Source organism: Pseudoliparis swirei, chromosome 23 (genome assembly GCF_029220125.1).
Source record: "Pseudoliparis swirei isolate HS2019 ecotype Mariana Trench chromosome 23, NWPU_hadal_v1, whole genome shotgun sequence".
Taxonomy (NCBI): domain Eukaryota; kingdom Metazoa; phylum Chordata; class Actinopteri; order Perciformes; family Liparidae; genus Pseudoliparis; species Pseudoliparis swirei.
The window spans coordinates 6,218,048-6,232,422 of record NC_079410.1 but is presented as its reverse complement, the minus strand read 5'-3'; the positions used below and the strand labels follow the sequence as shown (position 1 = coordinate 6,232,422).

At 39.2% G+C, this 14,375-nt stretch overlaps 1 protein-coding gene across 1 annotated transcript in view; it reads right to left on the bottom strand.

Annotated features, from left to right (window-relative positions):
- The window catches only part of baiap3 (BAI1 associated protein 3), a 51,307-nt gene that overhangs the window by 22,096 nt on the left and 14,836 nt on the right, over positions 1–14,375 (bottom strand). The window contains exons 3-8 of the mRNA XM_056407742.1: positions 11,997–12,084; positions 11,101–11,184; positions 10,903–11,010; positions 10,359–10,418; positions 7,505–7,571; positions 181–394 (exon numbers count right to left, since the gene is read on the bottom strand). Coding sequence (XP_056263717.1) covers positions 181–394; positions 7,505–7,571; positions 10,359–10,418; positions 10,903–11,010; positions 11,101–11,184; positions 11,997–12,084 — 621 coding nt within the window. The remainder of the gene's footprint in view (positions 1–180; positions 395–7,504; positions 7,572–10,358; positions 10,419–10,902; positions 11,011–11,100; positions 11,185–11,996; positions 12,085–14,375) is intronic.

The following is a 14,375-nucleotide window of genomic DNA, read 5'->3' as shown; positions in this document are numbered from 1 at the left end:
GAATAACCATCTCCATGATACTCATAATAAACACATCCGATGCGTCCGTGGTCCTTCTGCAGTGCTGGTGACACCGTGTCACACGTCTTCTTTGTGAACCACATGAAACTGTGAATCTGTTGTGCGACACACACACACACACACACATCACACTGCCGGAGGCGGCTCCGCTGTACTCACAACACAAAGTGCTCGTCCCACACCGGGTTGAGAGTCTCCGGCTTGACCTCGGTGACCTGGATGCACCTGGCGGGCAACACCTCCTTGGTGCTGGAGCGCTTCTCCAGCTTCTCCTTCCTCTTCCTGAAGCTGAACTTCCTCTCCTTCTTCTCCTCCGTCTCCCGCGGGCTCTGGCCCAACAGGATTCCCAGCATGCAGTAGGGGTCGCTGTACCCTGGCGGGGCCGCCGAGTGACGGAGCGGAAGAAAGGTCATGTCACGAGCGTGAAAAAAACCCACATTTATAACCGTCACCCTTGACGATGGCGTCGCAGCGGCGGGAGGAGGAGGAGGAGGAGGGAAGCCTTTCGGGCTCATTTGTGATTACAATCAGGGATTTGTTTGGGTAAAAGTGGGGTCAAGAGAGGGGTCAAACACCTGCAGCCATTTTGGATAAACAGGAGCAATACAGCAGGTCCAACACTGAAAATATCTGCTTTTTATTCATCTTTTACAAAAGGAATCGCTGTGATGATATAAGGAACTGGTCGATGTGATTGTTATTTACATACTATATACTGTGTATATTATACGGATATAATTGTTCTTCACAAATGGCATGAAATAATACATGCCATTGGATAGACGGTGGACGGGCATGTGGTGTAGCTATATGGGTGTTACATAAATATAGCACGTCCACCCCAACCTTAATCATAATCGTCTACTCAACCTTAATCATAATCGTCTACTCAACCTTATTCATAAGCATCTACTCAACCTTATTCATAAGCATCTACTCAACCTTATTCATAAGCATCTACTCAACCTTATTCATAAGCATCTACTCAACCTTATTCATAAGCATCTACTCAACCTTATTCATAAGCATCTACTCAACCTTATTCATAAGTATCTACTCAACCTTATTCATAAGCATCTACTCAACCTTATTCATAAGCATCTACTCAACCTTATTCATAAGTATCTACTCAACCTTATTCATAAGCATCTACTCAACCTTATTCATAAGCATCTACTCAACCTTATTCATAAGTATCTACTCAACCTTATTCATAAGCATCTACTCAACCTTATTCATAAGCATCTATTCAACCATATTCATAAGCATCTACTCAACCTTATTCATAAGTATCTACTCAACCTTATTCATAAGCATCTACTCAACCTTATTCATAAGTATCTACCCCAACCTTATTCATAAGCATCTACTCAACCTTATTCATAATCGTCTACTCACCTTATTCATAAGTATCTACCCCAACCTTATTCATAAGCATCTACTCAACCTTATTCATAAGCATCTACTCAACCTTATTCATAATCGTCTACTCAACCTTATTCATAAGTATCTACTCAACCTTATTCATAATAGTCTACTCAACCTTATTCATAAGTATCTACCCCAACCTTATTCATAATCGTCTACTCAACCTTATTCATACACATCTACTTAACCTTATTCATAAGCATCTACTCAACCTTATTCATAAGCATCTACTCAACCTTATTCATAAGCATCTACTCAACCTTATTCATAAGCATCTACTCAACCTTATTCATAAGCATCTACTCAACCTTATTCATAAGCATCTACTCAACCTTATTCATAAGCAACTACTCAACCTTATTCATAAGCATCTACTCAACCTTATTCATAAGCAACTACTCAACCTTATTCATAAGCATCTACTCAACCTTATTCATAAGCATCTACTCAACCTTATTCATAAGCAACTACTCAACCTTATTCATAAGCATCTACTCAACCTTATTCATAAGCATCTACTCAACCTTATTCATAAGCATCTACTCAACCTTATTCATAAGCAACTACTCAACCTTATTCATAAGCATCTACTCAACCTTATTCATAAGCAACTACTCAACCTTATTCATAAGCATCTACTCAACCTTATTCATAAGCATCTACTCAACCTTATTCATAAGCAACTACTCAACCTTATTCATAAGCATCTACTCAACCTTATTCATAAGCAACTACTCAACCTTATTCATAAGCATCTACTCAACCTTATTCATAAGCATCTACTCAACCATATTCATAAGCATCTACTCAACCTTATTCATAAGCAACTACTCAACCTTATTCATAAGCATCTACTCAACCTTATTCATTAGCATATACTCAACCTTATTCATAAGCATCTACTCAACCTTATTCATAAGCATCTACTCAACCTTATTCATAAGCATCTACTCAACCTTATTCATAAGCATCTACTCAACCTTATTCATAAGCAACTACTCAACCTTATTCATAAGCATCTACTCAACCTTATTCATAAGCATCTACTCAACCTTATTCATTTGCAACTACTCAACCTTATTCATAAGCATCTACTCAACCTTATTCATAAGCAACTACTCAACCTTATTCATAAGCATCTACTCAACCTTATTCATAAGCATCTACTCAACCTTATTCATAAGCAACTACTCAACCTTATTCATAAGCATCTACCCAACCTTATTCATAAGCAACTACTCAACCTTATTCATAAGCATCTACTCAACCTTATTCATAAGTATCTACCCCAACCTTATTCATAAGTATCTACTCAACCTTATTCATAAGCAACTACTCAACCTTATTCATAAGCATCTACTCAACCTTATTCATAAGCATCTACTCAACCTTATTCATAAGCATCTACTCAACCTTATTCATTAGCATATACTCAACCTTATTCATAAGCATCTACTCAACCTTATTCATAAGCATCTACTCAACCTTATGCATAATCGTCTACTCAACCTTATTCATAAGTATCTACCCCAACCTTATTCATAAGTATCTACTCAACCTTATTCATAAGTATCTACTCAACCTTATTCATAATCGTCTACTCAACCTTATTCATAAGCATCTACTCAACCTTATTCATAAGCAACTACTCAACCTTATTCATAAGCATCTACTCAACCTTATTCATAAGCATCTACTCAACCTTATTCATAAGCAACTACTCAACCTTATTCATAAGCATCTACTCAACCTTATTCATAAGCATCTACTCAACCTTATTCATAAGCATCTACTCAACCTTATTCATAAGCAACTACTCAACCTTATTCATAAGCATCTACTCAACCTTATTCATAAGCAACTACTCAACCTTATTCATAAGCATCTACTCAACCTTATTCATAAGCATCTACTCAACCTTATTCATAAGCAACTACTCAACCTTATTCATAAGCATCTACTCAACCTTATTCATAAGCAACTACTCAACCTTATTCATAAGCATCTACTCAACCTTATTCATAAGCATCTACTCAACCATATTCATAAGCGTCTACTCAACCTTATTCATAAGCAACTACTCAACCTTATTCATAAGCATCTACTCAACCTTATTCATTAGCATATACTCAACCTTATTCATAAGCATCTACTCAACCTTATTCATAAGCATCTACTCAACCTTATTCATAAGCATCTACTCAACCTTATTCATAAGCATCTACTCAACCTTATTCATAAGCAACTACTCAACCTTATTCATAAGCATCTACTCAACCTTATTCATAAGCAACTACTCAACCTTATTCATAAGCATCTACTCAACCTTATTCATAAGCATCTACTCAACCTTATTCATTTGCAACTACTCAACCTTATTCATAAGCATCTACTCAACCTTATTCATAAGCAACTACTCAACCTTATTCATAAGCATCTACTCAACCTTATTCATAAGCATCTACTCAACCTTATTCATAAGCAACTACTCAACCTTATTCATAAGCATCTACCCAACCTTATTCATAAGCAACTACTCAACCTTATTCATAAGCATCTACTCAATCTTATTCATAAGCATCTACTCAACCTTATTCATAAGCAACTACTCAACCTTATTCATAAGCATCTACTCAACCTTATTCATAAGCAACTACTCAACCTTATTCATAAGCATCTACTCAACCTTATTCATAAGCATCTACTCAACCTTATTCATAAGCATCTACACAACCTTATTCATAAGTATCTACTCAACCTTATTCATAAGCAACTACTCAACCTTATTCATAAGCAACTACTCAACCTTATTCATAAGCATCTACTCAACCTTATTCATTAGCATACACTCAACCTTATTCATAAGCATCTACTCAACCTTATTCATAAGCATCTACTCAACCTTATTCATAAGCATCTACTCAACCTTATTCATTAGCATATACTCAACCTTATTCATAAGCATCTACTCAACCTTATTCATTAGCATATACTCAACCTTATTCATAAGCATCTACTCAACCTTATTCATAAGCATCTACACAACCTTATTCATAAGCATCTACTTAACCTTATTCATAAGCAACTACTCAACCTTATTCATAAGCATCTACTCAACCTTATTCATAAGCAACTACTCAACCTTATTCATAAGCATCTACTCAACCTTATTCATAAGCATCTACTCAACCATATTCATAAGCGTCTACTCAACCTTATTCATAAGCAACTACTCAACCTTATTCATAAGCATCTACTCAACCTTATTCATAAGCAACTACTCAACCTTATTCATAAGCATCTACTCAACCTTATTCATAAGCATCTACTCAACCTTATTCATAAGCATCTACACAACCTTATTCATAAGTATCTACTCAACCTTATTCATAAGCAACTACTCAACCTTATTCATAAGCAACTACTCAACCTTATTCATAAGCATCTACTCAACCTTATTCATTAGCAACTACTCAACCTTATTCATAAGCATCTACTCAACCTTATTCATAAGCATCTACTCAACCTTATTCATTAGCATATACTCAACCTTATTCATAAGCATCTACTCAACCTTATTCATTAGCATATACTCAACCTTATTCATAAGCATCTACTTAACCTTATTCATAAGCAACTACTCAACCTTATTCATAAGCATCTACTCAACCTTATTCATAAGCAACTACTCAACCTTATTCATAAGCATCTACTCAACCTTATTCATAAGCATCTACTCAACCATATTCATAAGCGTCTACTCAACCTTATTCATAAGCAACTACTCAACCTTATTCATAAGCATCTACTCAACCTTATTCATTAGCATCTACTCAACCTTATTCATAAGCATCTACTCAACCTTATTCATAAGCATCTACTCAACCTTATTCATAAGCATCTACTCAACCTTATTCATAAGCATCTACTCAACCTTATTCATAAGCAACTACTCAACCTTATTCATAAGCATCTACTCAAACTTATTCATAAGCAACTACTCAACCTTATTCATAAGCATCTACTCAACCTTATTCATAAGCATCTACTCAACCTTATTCATTTGCAACTACTCAACCTTATTCATAATTATCTACTCAACCTTATTCATAAGCAACTACTCAACCTTATTCATAAGCATCTACTCAACCTTATTCATAAGCATCTACTCAACCTTATTCATAAGCATATACTCAACCTTATTCATAAGCAACTACTCAACCTTATTCATAAGCATCTCCCCAACCTTATTCATAAGCATCTACTCAACCTTATTCATTAGCATATACTCAACCTTATTCATAAGCATCTACTCAACCTTATTCATAAGCATCTACTCAACCTTATTCATAAGCATCTACTCAACCTTATTCATAAGCATCTACTCAACCTTATTCATAAGCAACTACTCAACCTTATTCATAAGCATCTACTCAACCTTATTCATAAGCAACTACTCAACCTTATTCATAAGCATCTACTCAACCTTATTCATAAGCATCTACACAACCTTATTCATAAGTATCTACTCAACCTTATTCATAAGCAACTACTCAACCTTATTCATAAGCATCTACACAACCTTATTCATAAGTATCTACTCAACCTTATTCATAAGCATCTACTCAACCTTATTCATAAGCATCTACTCAACCTTATTCATAAGCATCTACTCAACCTTATTCATAAGCATCTACTCAACCTTATTCATAAGCATCTACTCAACCTTATTCATAAGCAACTACTCAACCTTATTCATAAGCATCTACTCAACCTTATTCATAAGCATCTACTCAACCTTATTCATAAGCAACTACTCAACCTTATTCATAAGCATCTACTCAACCTTATTCATAAGCATCTACTCAACCTTATTCATAAGCATCTACTCAACCTTATTCATAAGCATCTACTCAACCTTATTCATAAGCAACTACTCAACCTTATTCATAAGCATCTACTCAACCTTATTCATAAGCAACTACTCAACCTTATTCATAAGCATCTACTCAACCTTATTCATAAGCATCTACTCAACCTTATTCATTTGCAACTACTCAACCTTATTCATAAGCATCTACTCAACCTTATTCATAAGCAACTACTCAACCTTATTCATAAGCATCTACTCAACCTTATTCATAAGCATATACTCAACCTTATTCATAAGCAACTACTCAACCTTATTCATAAGCATCTACCCAACCTTATTCATAAGCAACTACTCAACCTTATTCATAAGCATCTACTCAACCTTATTCATAAGCATCTACTCAACCTTATTCATTAGCATATACTCAACCTTATTCATAAGCATCTACTCAACCTTATTCATAAGCATCTACTCAACCTTATTCATAAGCATCTACTCAACCTTATTCATAAGCATCTACTCAACCTTATTCATAAGCAACTACTCAACCTTATTCATAAGCATCTACTCAACCTTATTCATAAGCAACTACTCAACCTTATTCATAAGCAACTACTTAACCTTATTCATAAGCATCTACTCAACCTTATTCATACACATTATGTGTGGTCAGACCTCAATATGACCTCCATTTTTATCTGCGTTAGTTTTCATGAACCTGAACTGAACTTGTCCTGCTCTGTGTTTTTTGTTTGTAACTACTTGTTTCTTATGTCGCTGCCTGTCTTGTCCAGGTCACCCTCGAAAAAGAGATTTTTTTTATCTCAATGGGATTCACCTGGTTAAATAAAGTTGTTGTTGTTTTTTTCATATAAAATTAACCGTGCAACAATTACCGCGTTGAAAGAATTCTCCGGACCAGCAAACGGTCCAAAGTTACATATGATGTCTTTCATCTCTATGCAGTAGGAACATGTGATTTTGGAAAGGTGAATTATAGCGTCATTATGATGTGTTCAAATACTCTCGTAATATTTTTTATAGCGTGCTTGAATAAATACAATCTTTTGAAGGAGCTTTACAACAATTAACTATTGTTCGCAACGGTTCCGGGACGACGGAGGAAAAAAAGGTTTGTGTGTATGACATTAGATATAAAATACGAGAGTTGGAGCGTCTCACCGTTTGCATCCTTGGCCATCAGATTCTTGGCTTTCATGACGGAAGCCCTCAAGGAAAAAGTGGCTCGCTGTGAAAAAAGAAAAGAAATTGACTCTAAATGCAACAAATCAATGTCATGCACCGAGTAATTTATAATAAATTCTTTTTTTCTTCTTCTTTACATTACATTACATTACATGTCATTTAGCAGACGCTTTTATCCAAAGCGACTTCCAATAAGTGCATTTCAACCTCGAGTATAAACCAAGAATAACAAGAACACAGGAAGCAACACTTCCTCAACTCAGTCGAACCACAAAAGCACCACAATAAATGCCATCCCAGTGCCACTGTAGTGCAAATCTGTGTTTTAATCCAGATAGTCGGAAAAGATGTGTGTTCTTCAAATCGACTATCCTGTATCCCCATTTAAATAAACATCATCGAAGAGAAGAATGTGAAGAAAATGGTTCACTGGGTATCTTATCGATCTGCTTTGTGGGTCCCAATGTTCAAGAATTACAACCTATATATATTTATTATTTATTATTTATATATATATACACTACCGTTCAAATGTTTGGGGTCATCCAGACAATTTCGTGTCTTCCATGAAAACTCACTTTTATTTATCAAATGAATTGAAAATTGAATAGAAAATATAGTCAAGACATTGACAAGGTTAGAAATAATGATTCATATTTGAAGTATTAATTTTGTTCTTCAAACTTCAAGCTCAAAGGAAGGCCAGTTGTATAGCTTATATCACCAGCATAACTGTTTTCAGCTGTGCTAACATAATTGCACAAGGGTTTTCTAATCAGATATTAGTCTTCTAAGGCGATTAGCAAACACAATGTACCATTAGAACACTGGAGTGATAGTTGATGGAAATGGGCCTCTATACACCTATGGAGATATTTCATTAGAAACCAGACGTTTCCACCTAGAATAGTCATTTACCACATTAACAATGTATAGTGTGTATTTTTGATTAATGTTATCTTTATTGAAAAAACAGTGCTTTTCTTTGAAAAATAAAGACATTTCTAAGTGACCCCAAACTTTTGAACGGTAGTGTATATATATATATTATTATTATTATTATTTAAATATATAATTATTATTTATTATTTATATATATAACATATATATATAAATAATACATAATAATAATATATATATAAACAAATATATATATATATATATATATATATATAAATAAATGTCAAAGTAATCCACTCTGGTCACAGCAGCAGTCAATCATGGGGTCTCAACAGAGTGCCAAGTAAAAGACACACACTAATCCAGAGTGGGGCTTTCAGGTGTTACACAGCTCACGACTCTCCGGAGGCCTCGGTGCTCCAACTGTTTCTCTCCAATGTTTCCACTTCATTACTAATGCGCCGTGCAAACTATGAGCATGAGGAAATACCAGGAAATGCACTAAAGCGCCACCTGTGGGGATTCAGGGACGCCTCCAGGCCACTGAGGAGTTGTATTCACTTCAGATGGCCAATGGCCTTAAAGGACCGTGTACCAAAGGGGTTGCATGTTTTAAGAAATATGCTGTTGTTGGTTTTCCAGTTAATTTTTGTATATTGCAAAATTAGACAAAGAATGTAACAGCATTGTCATATTTCAACAGGAAGTAGAACTTTTTTGAAATTGCAAGTCATTAAACTGTTGTGTATATATATAACATTATAATAATATTTTATTTTTGGCATTTTTCCCTTAACATCTATTATAATATGGGTAGATGAAATCGAGCATTCTGATTGGTTAAGTGTGAATCACGAGGTGTACTTTATTCAGCCATAATGTCCGACAGCTGTTTACATTTATCTGAGCGTTCTATATCAGTGCAAACTCAAAATAACAATAACGATAGATTTTTCTTCACCGTTAGTTGTTAGTTCAACCTTGACAGTTACCAAACATGTTTCCTGTGAACTTTGATATTTTGGGGGAATAACTTTAGATGAGTGATTAGCCAAGAGGAAACTTCAGGTGGACGTCATGCTACAAGAGAGAAGAAAGAAAGTGAGAGTATGAAATGTTGCGCAACAAAAAAAACACTGTCAGCCAAAAGAAGTGGGCAATGAACTGCTTCACCAACTGGTGAAGAGAAACCAGTAGACCAGAAGACCAGAACCAGAGAAGGTATCAACGAAATACTGTAGACCTGAAGACCAGAACCAGAGAAGGTATCAATGAAATACTGTAGACCTGTAGACCAGAACCAGAGAAGGTATCAACGAAATACTGTAGACCTAAAGACCAGAACCAGAGAAGGTATCAATGAAATACTGTAGACCTGAAGACCAGAACCAGAGAAGGTATCAACGAAATACTGTAGACCTAAAGACCAGAACCAGAGAAGGTATCAACCAAATACTAAAGACCAGAACCAGAGAAGGTATCAACCAAATACTGTAGACCTAAAGACCAGAACCAGAGAAGGTATCAACCAAATACTAAAGACCAGAACCAGAGAAGGTATCAACCAAATACTGTAGACCTGAAGACCAGAACCAGAGAAGGTATCAATGAAATACTGTAGACCTGTAGACCAGAACCAGAGAAGGTATCAACGAAATACTGTAGACCTAAAGACCAGAACCAGAGAAGGTATCAACCAAATACTGTAGACCTAAAGACCAGAACCAGAGAAGGTATCAACCAAATACTGTAGACCTGAAGAACAGAACCAGAGAAGGTGTGAACTGCTCGTCGGGCCTCATAACACCCTTGAAGCAGACATTATTGACGATACAGTTCTGCCTCTCGTACCTTATTGAATAAGAAAACTGAGTCAGCTTTATGCGCAACAGCAAACAGGATTGAATGGACAGCGACTCGTGAATCTCACCTTGGATTCTTGAACTTTTTGGAGAATGATGTCATGCTCCTCTTCGCCCATATCAAACGCCTTGGGGGGGGGGGGGGGGAAGAAAAACAGCTTTTACATGCAACATAAAGCTGAATAACAGACTTTCAAGAAACACTCAGTGATTTGTTACGATTCAAAACATTCCACTGCAACACCCGCCATGTATAGAACAGCACGGACAGCGAGGAATAAAACACAGCGTGAGAAAATATGAAAATAATAACACCCACTACACTCATGGATCCGCCACAATCACCCTGAGCGTGGTTTCATCTCCACATCACAGATGTACGTCAGAACACAGTGAGACTGGACTTTGATGATGAATCAGAGCCAAGAGCATCTGCTCAGGTTCTCACCGCAAACAACACCGAGGGACTCACAGGGAGGTAACAGATGCTGCTCTTTAGAGGGAGGGAGGGAGGGAGGGAGGAGAGGGAGGGGGGAGAGGGAGGGAGGGAGGGATAGAGGAGAGAGAGGTAGTGATGAAGGGAGGGAGGGAGTGATAGAGGGAAGTCGATACCTTGAGCAGGTAAGCGAACAGGTCCTCGTCGCTCCTCACGTGCTCCGGGGAGGGAACGCCCACCCGGTTGACCACGGTGTACACGGCCTCCTCGTACAGCAGCTCCAGCTGCAGCAACAAACTCCACGTCAGAAACATGAACCGACAGACGTCACAGCAGGGAGTCGTTCTGCTGCCGGAGAGACGGAGGAGACGCACCTCGGTCCTCCGGTGTCTTTCGGGGATGAAGGCCTGGTCCACGTGCTCCTGGGGCGGCGGCAAGGTGCACGCCCCCTTTTCACCCTGAGGAGTCAGAGGTCAGCCAACACGCAACAGCTGATCGTGCAGCGGGTCGTCATTTAAGGTGGTCGTGAGATCATTCATAGGGTGTACTCATTTTAAAGATTTTTTTTTAAACCTTTATATTTGCGTCTTCTGAAATATCATTTTTATCTTGTAACCACATTGAGCCTCTCATACTTATTTGAAGGTTTAGAGGGGAAATCTTTCTGTGATTCGACTGATATCAACTCATCGGCTTCTGAAACGTGACAAAGAGTCTAAACTTAATATCAAATATGTATGTAAAATATAAATCTGACGAGTAACTGTAACTATAGCTGTTAAATAAATACAGAGGAGCAACATGTTCCTGAAATATATAACGGATCTTTTCTTCCACTACTGCATTAAAAGCCAATTTCCAAATGTAGACGTCCAACAGAAGGAAGAACAGATGGAAGAAAAAAAACACAAGTTATGTTATTGCTAACCAATTATGATATGTAGTGTGAATTAATCTAACGCGTTGACGATGACTCCGTTTTTCTTCCTTCTCCTCTCTCGTCTTTTGCCATTTGGAAACGGAGACATCGATTGCCTCTCGAGCAAAGATGGGCACATCGGCAGCCGGGGGAGCCGAACGCAGCCGATCGACAGCAGCTGGTCACAGCTGAGCGTCCGGCCTTCAGAGCACCCTGCTCAACCCCCGGGCCCTTCTGTCGGCACGCGGCACCCGAGGCCCCGGGGGCGCGTTTTCCGAGGGCGCGACAGACGGAAAAGTGGAAGTTGGGTATGGGGTGTGGGGGTTTGGGGTTTGGGGGGGGGGGGGTTACCTCAGCCTGGGCAGCCCGCAGCAGGTTCTCCTGCTTCTGAAGGACGGCGTTCACACGTTCGAAAAACTCCACGCTCTCCTCGGAAATCCTGCCAAGAAAGAGGAAAAAACAGATTGAAACCAAAAAACAACAAAAAATCTAGATGAAATACTTGGCGAGAATATGTTAATTTATGAAGGGAAAAATCAAAACAAGAAACAAGGCGACGACACATATTAACAGAGAGATACTCTTTGTAATATCTCCGGGTTTTCAGAGACATCGGTGGCATGACAGCGCTTCCTGTTGACAGACACTTCCCAGAAGCGTCTGTCAATAAGGATGATCCGCTTCCTCCCACCGAGCCGCCACACACACACACACACACACACCTTCTTATCTCGTGTGTGTGTGTGTGTGTGTGCACACGGAAAAACAGAAAACGAGGCCGGACCGCGAGCTGCCCGCCATCCGACATGTCTGCCCTCTGCGTGAACCGTGTTTACTCTGCGCTGCTGTAGGATGATGAGCGGGGCCGTGTGCAAAAATGCAAAAATGCAAATACCCCCCCCCCCCCCCCCCATACGTTTCCTCCAGGTGTGAGAGTGAATCCCCCGGACTCCCCGCTGGCCCCAGTTGTCATGGTGATAACATGTACATTCAGAGAGGGAGTAGCTGGCTCAACACCTTGGGGACACCCCCCCCCCCCTCCTGCCTGTAACTCCTCACCCCCACAGCTCCTCTCTCTCTCTCTCTCTCTCTCTCTCTCTCTCCTCCCAACCCCATCACACGGAGGAGCCGTCCACAGAGGCGCCATCGCGCCACAGCGGGCTGGTCCCAGCAGCCACTGACTCTGGGCTCGGTGGGGGAGCGGATGGCGAAGCCCCCGAGGTATTGATGGGAGCTAATGGCGTGTCACGCTGAGGGTTTCCAGTGGCTTTAAACCCAGATAAACAAGGTGGATCCATCAAATCCTGGACTATAAATCAATGAAAACAAAACCCACGCCGCAGCGGGGATGCGGCTACCGAGGGTCTTTTAATTAACCTCTAATCCGACAATTATTTTCTTGACTGCTGGATTAATCGTTTGGTCCATAAAATGTCAGAAAAGTTTCCGCGCCGCCCGTCAGAACTTTGCAGAGCGTGAAGTCGACGTCGTTCGGATTGTTTTCACATTTAACCTTTCCTCCGTTAGCAAAGAAGCTACAATCGAGACAAAGGCGGGCCTTTCGCCGTCAGCCTCACTGGAGCGTTCGTTGATTTTGTTATCGTTTTAAAGCTTGAAGACAGAAAGCGAGTCTCCGCCACACGAAGCCTGTTCTGCTTTGTTGTGTTTTTGGAGCTCACAGTTTTCATTTGCACGTGCAGCTCAAATAAAACACAATTTGATTGTGATGCGATGAGACTCTCGATTCTCTTCACGTCCTTCTTCAAATGTCTAGTGCGTCCTCTTATCCATAAATCTGTCCCATCTGTCAATCACCTTCAGGATATTTGTTTTTTCAAGCTTTGGGGCGTAATATTAAATATTACCCAGATTGCGTAGATCCAGTCGACCCTGATTAGATACAACACAAGGTCTCTCTCTCTCTCTCTCTCTCTCTATGTTGCTAGGAAACAGATCCCATTTTTCTTTAGTCATTTTATTCCAATTCATTTTCAGAATCTATTCCAATTTCTTGCCTGGGAAGTAAATCAGAAGGAAGACGTAACTTTTTCAAATTTTTTAAATAGGGTCCCTGAACTTCTTCCATCTATACGAGAATAAACGGGACTAATTGAGGGTGTGGGGTGTGTGTGTGGGGGGGCTGTTAAGGTGACAGAGATCCTTCACTTCAAACTTCAATAGAAGATGGTGGTGATTTACACGTATAGTAATTAATATAGCGCAGCCACCACCGTTGTTCGGGCCGTGAAAGACAATGTGACGTATGCATTATGATTCTCTCATGGGATTCAGTCGCGGTTGTCAGTGCATAATATCAGCCTCACACGGTTTGACTCCAATTACACATTTGATTATAGGGCGTATTCACGTGACGTCAGCATCTCAATCGCGCCATCTTGGGGTCCCACTTATTAAATGTCAGAAGAAGTTGACCTGGCTATCGTGTCCGCTGTTTGATTATGCGAGAGCCCAGCAACCTCATGTCCTTCTGCATTACCAAAGAAAGATTTCAGCGGTTGGAATTGAATATTCGCAACGCTTTTTTACCTGATTTTACTCGCTCAACACTTTGTGGTTAATTCGCTCGTTACCCCTAGTTACCAGCACATAGCCCGGTCACATTCCTGTCAAACAGTTTTCTTTTCCGCTATCGACCATGGGACATTAACAACTATTTCTGCGTTATACTTGCTGTGGAAATACCACAAAAGTCGGAACATCAAGCGCCCC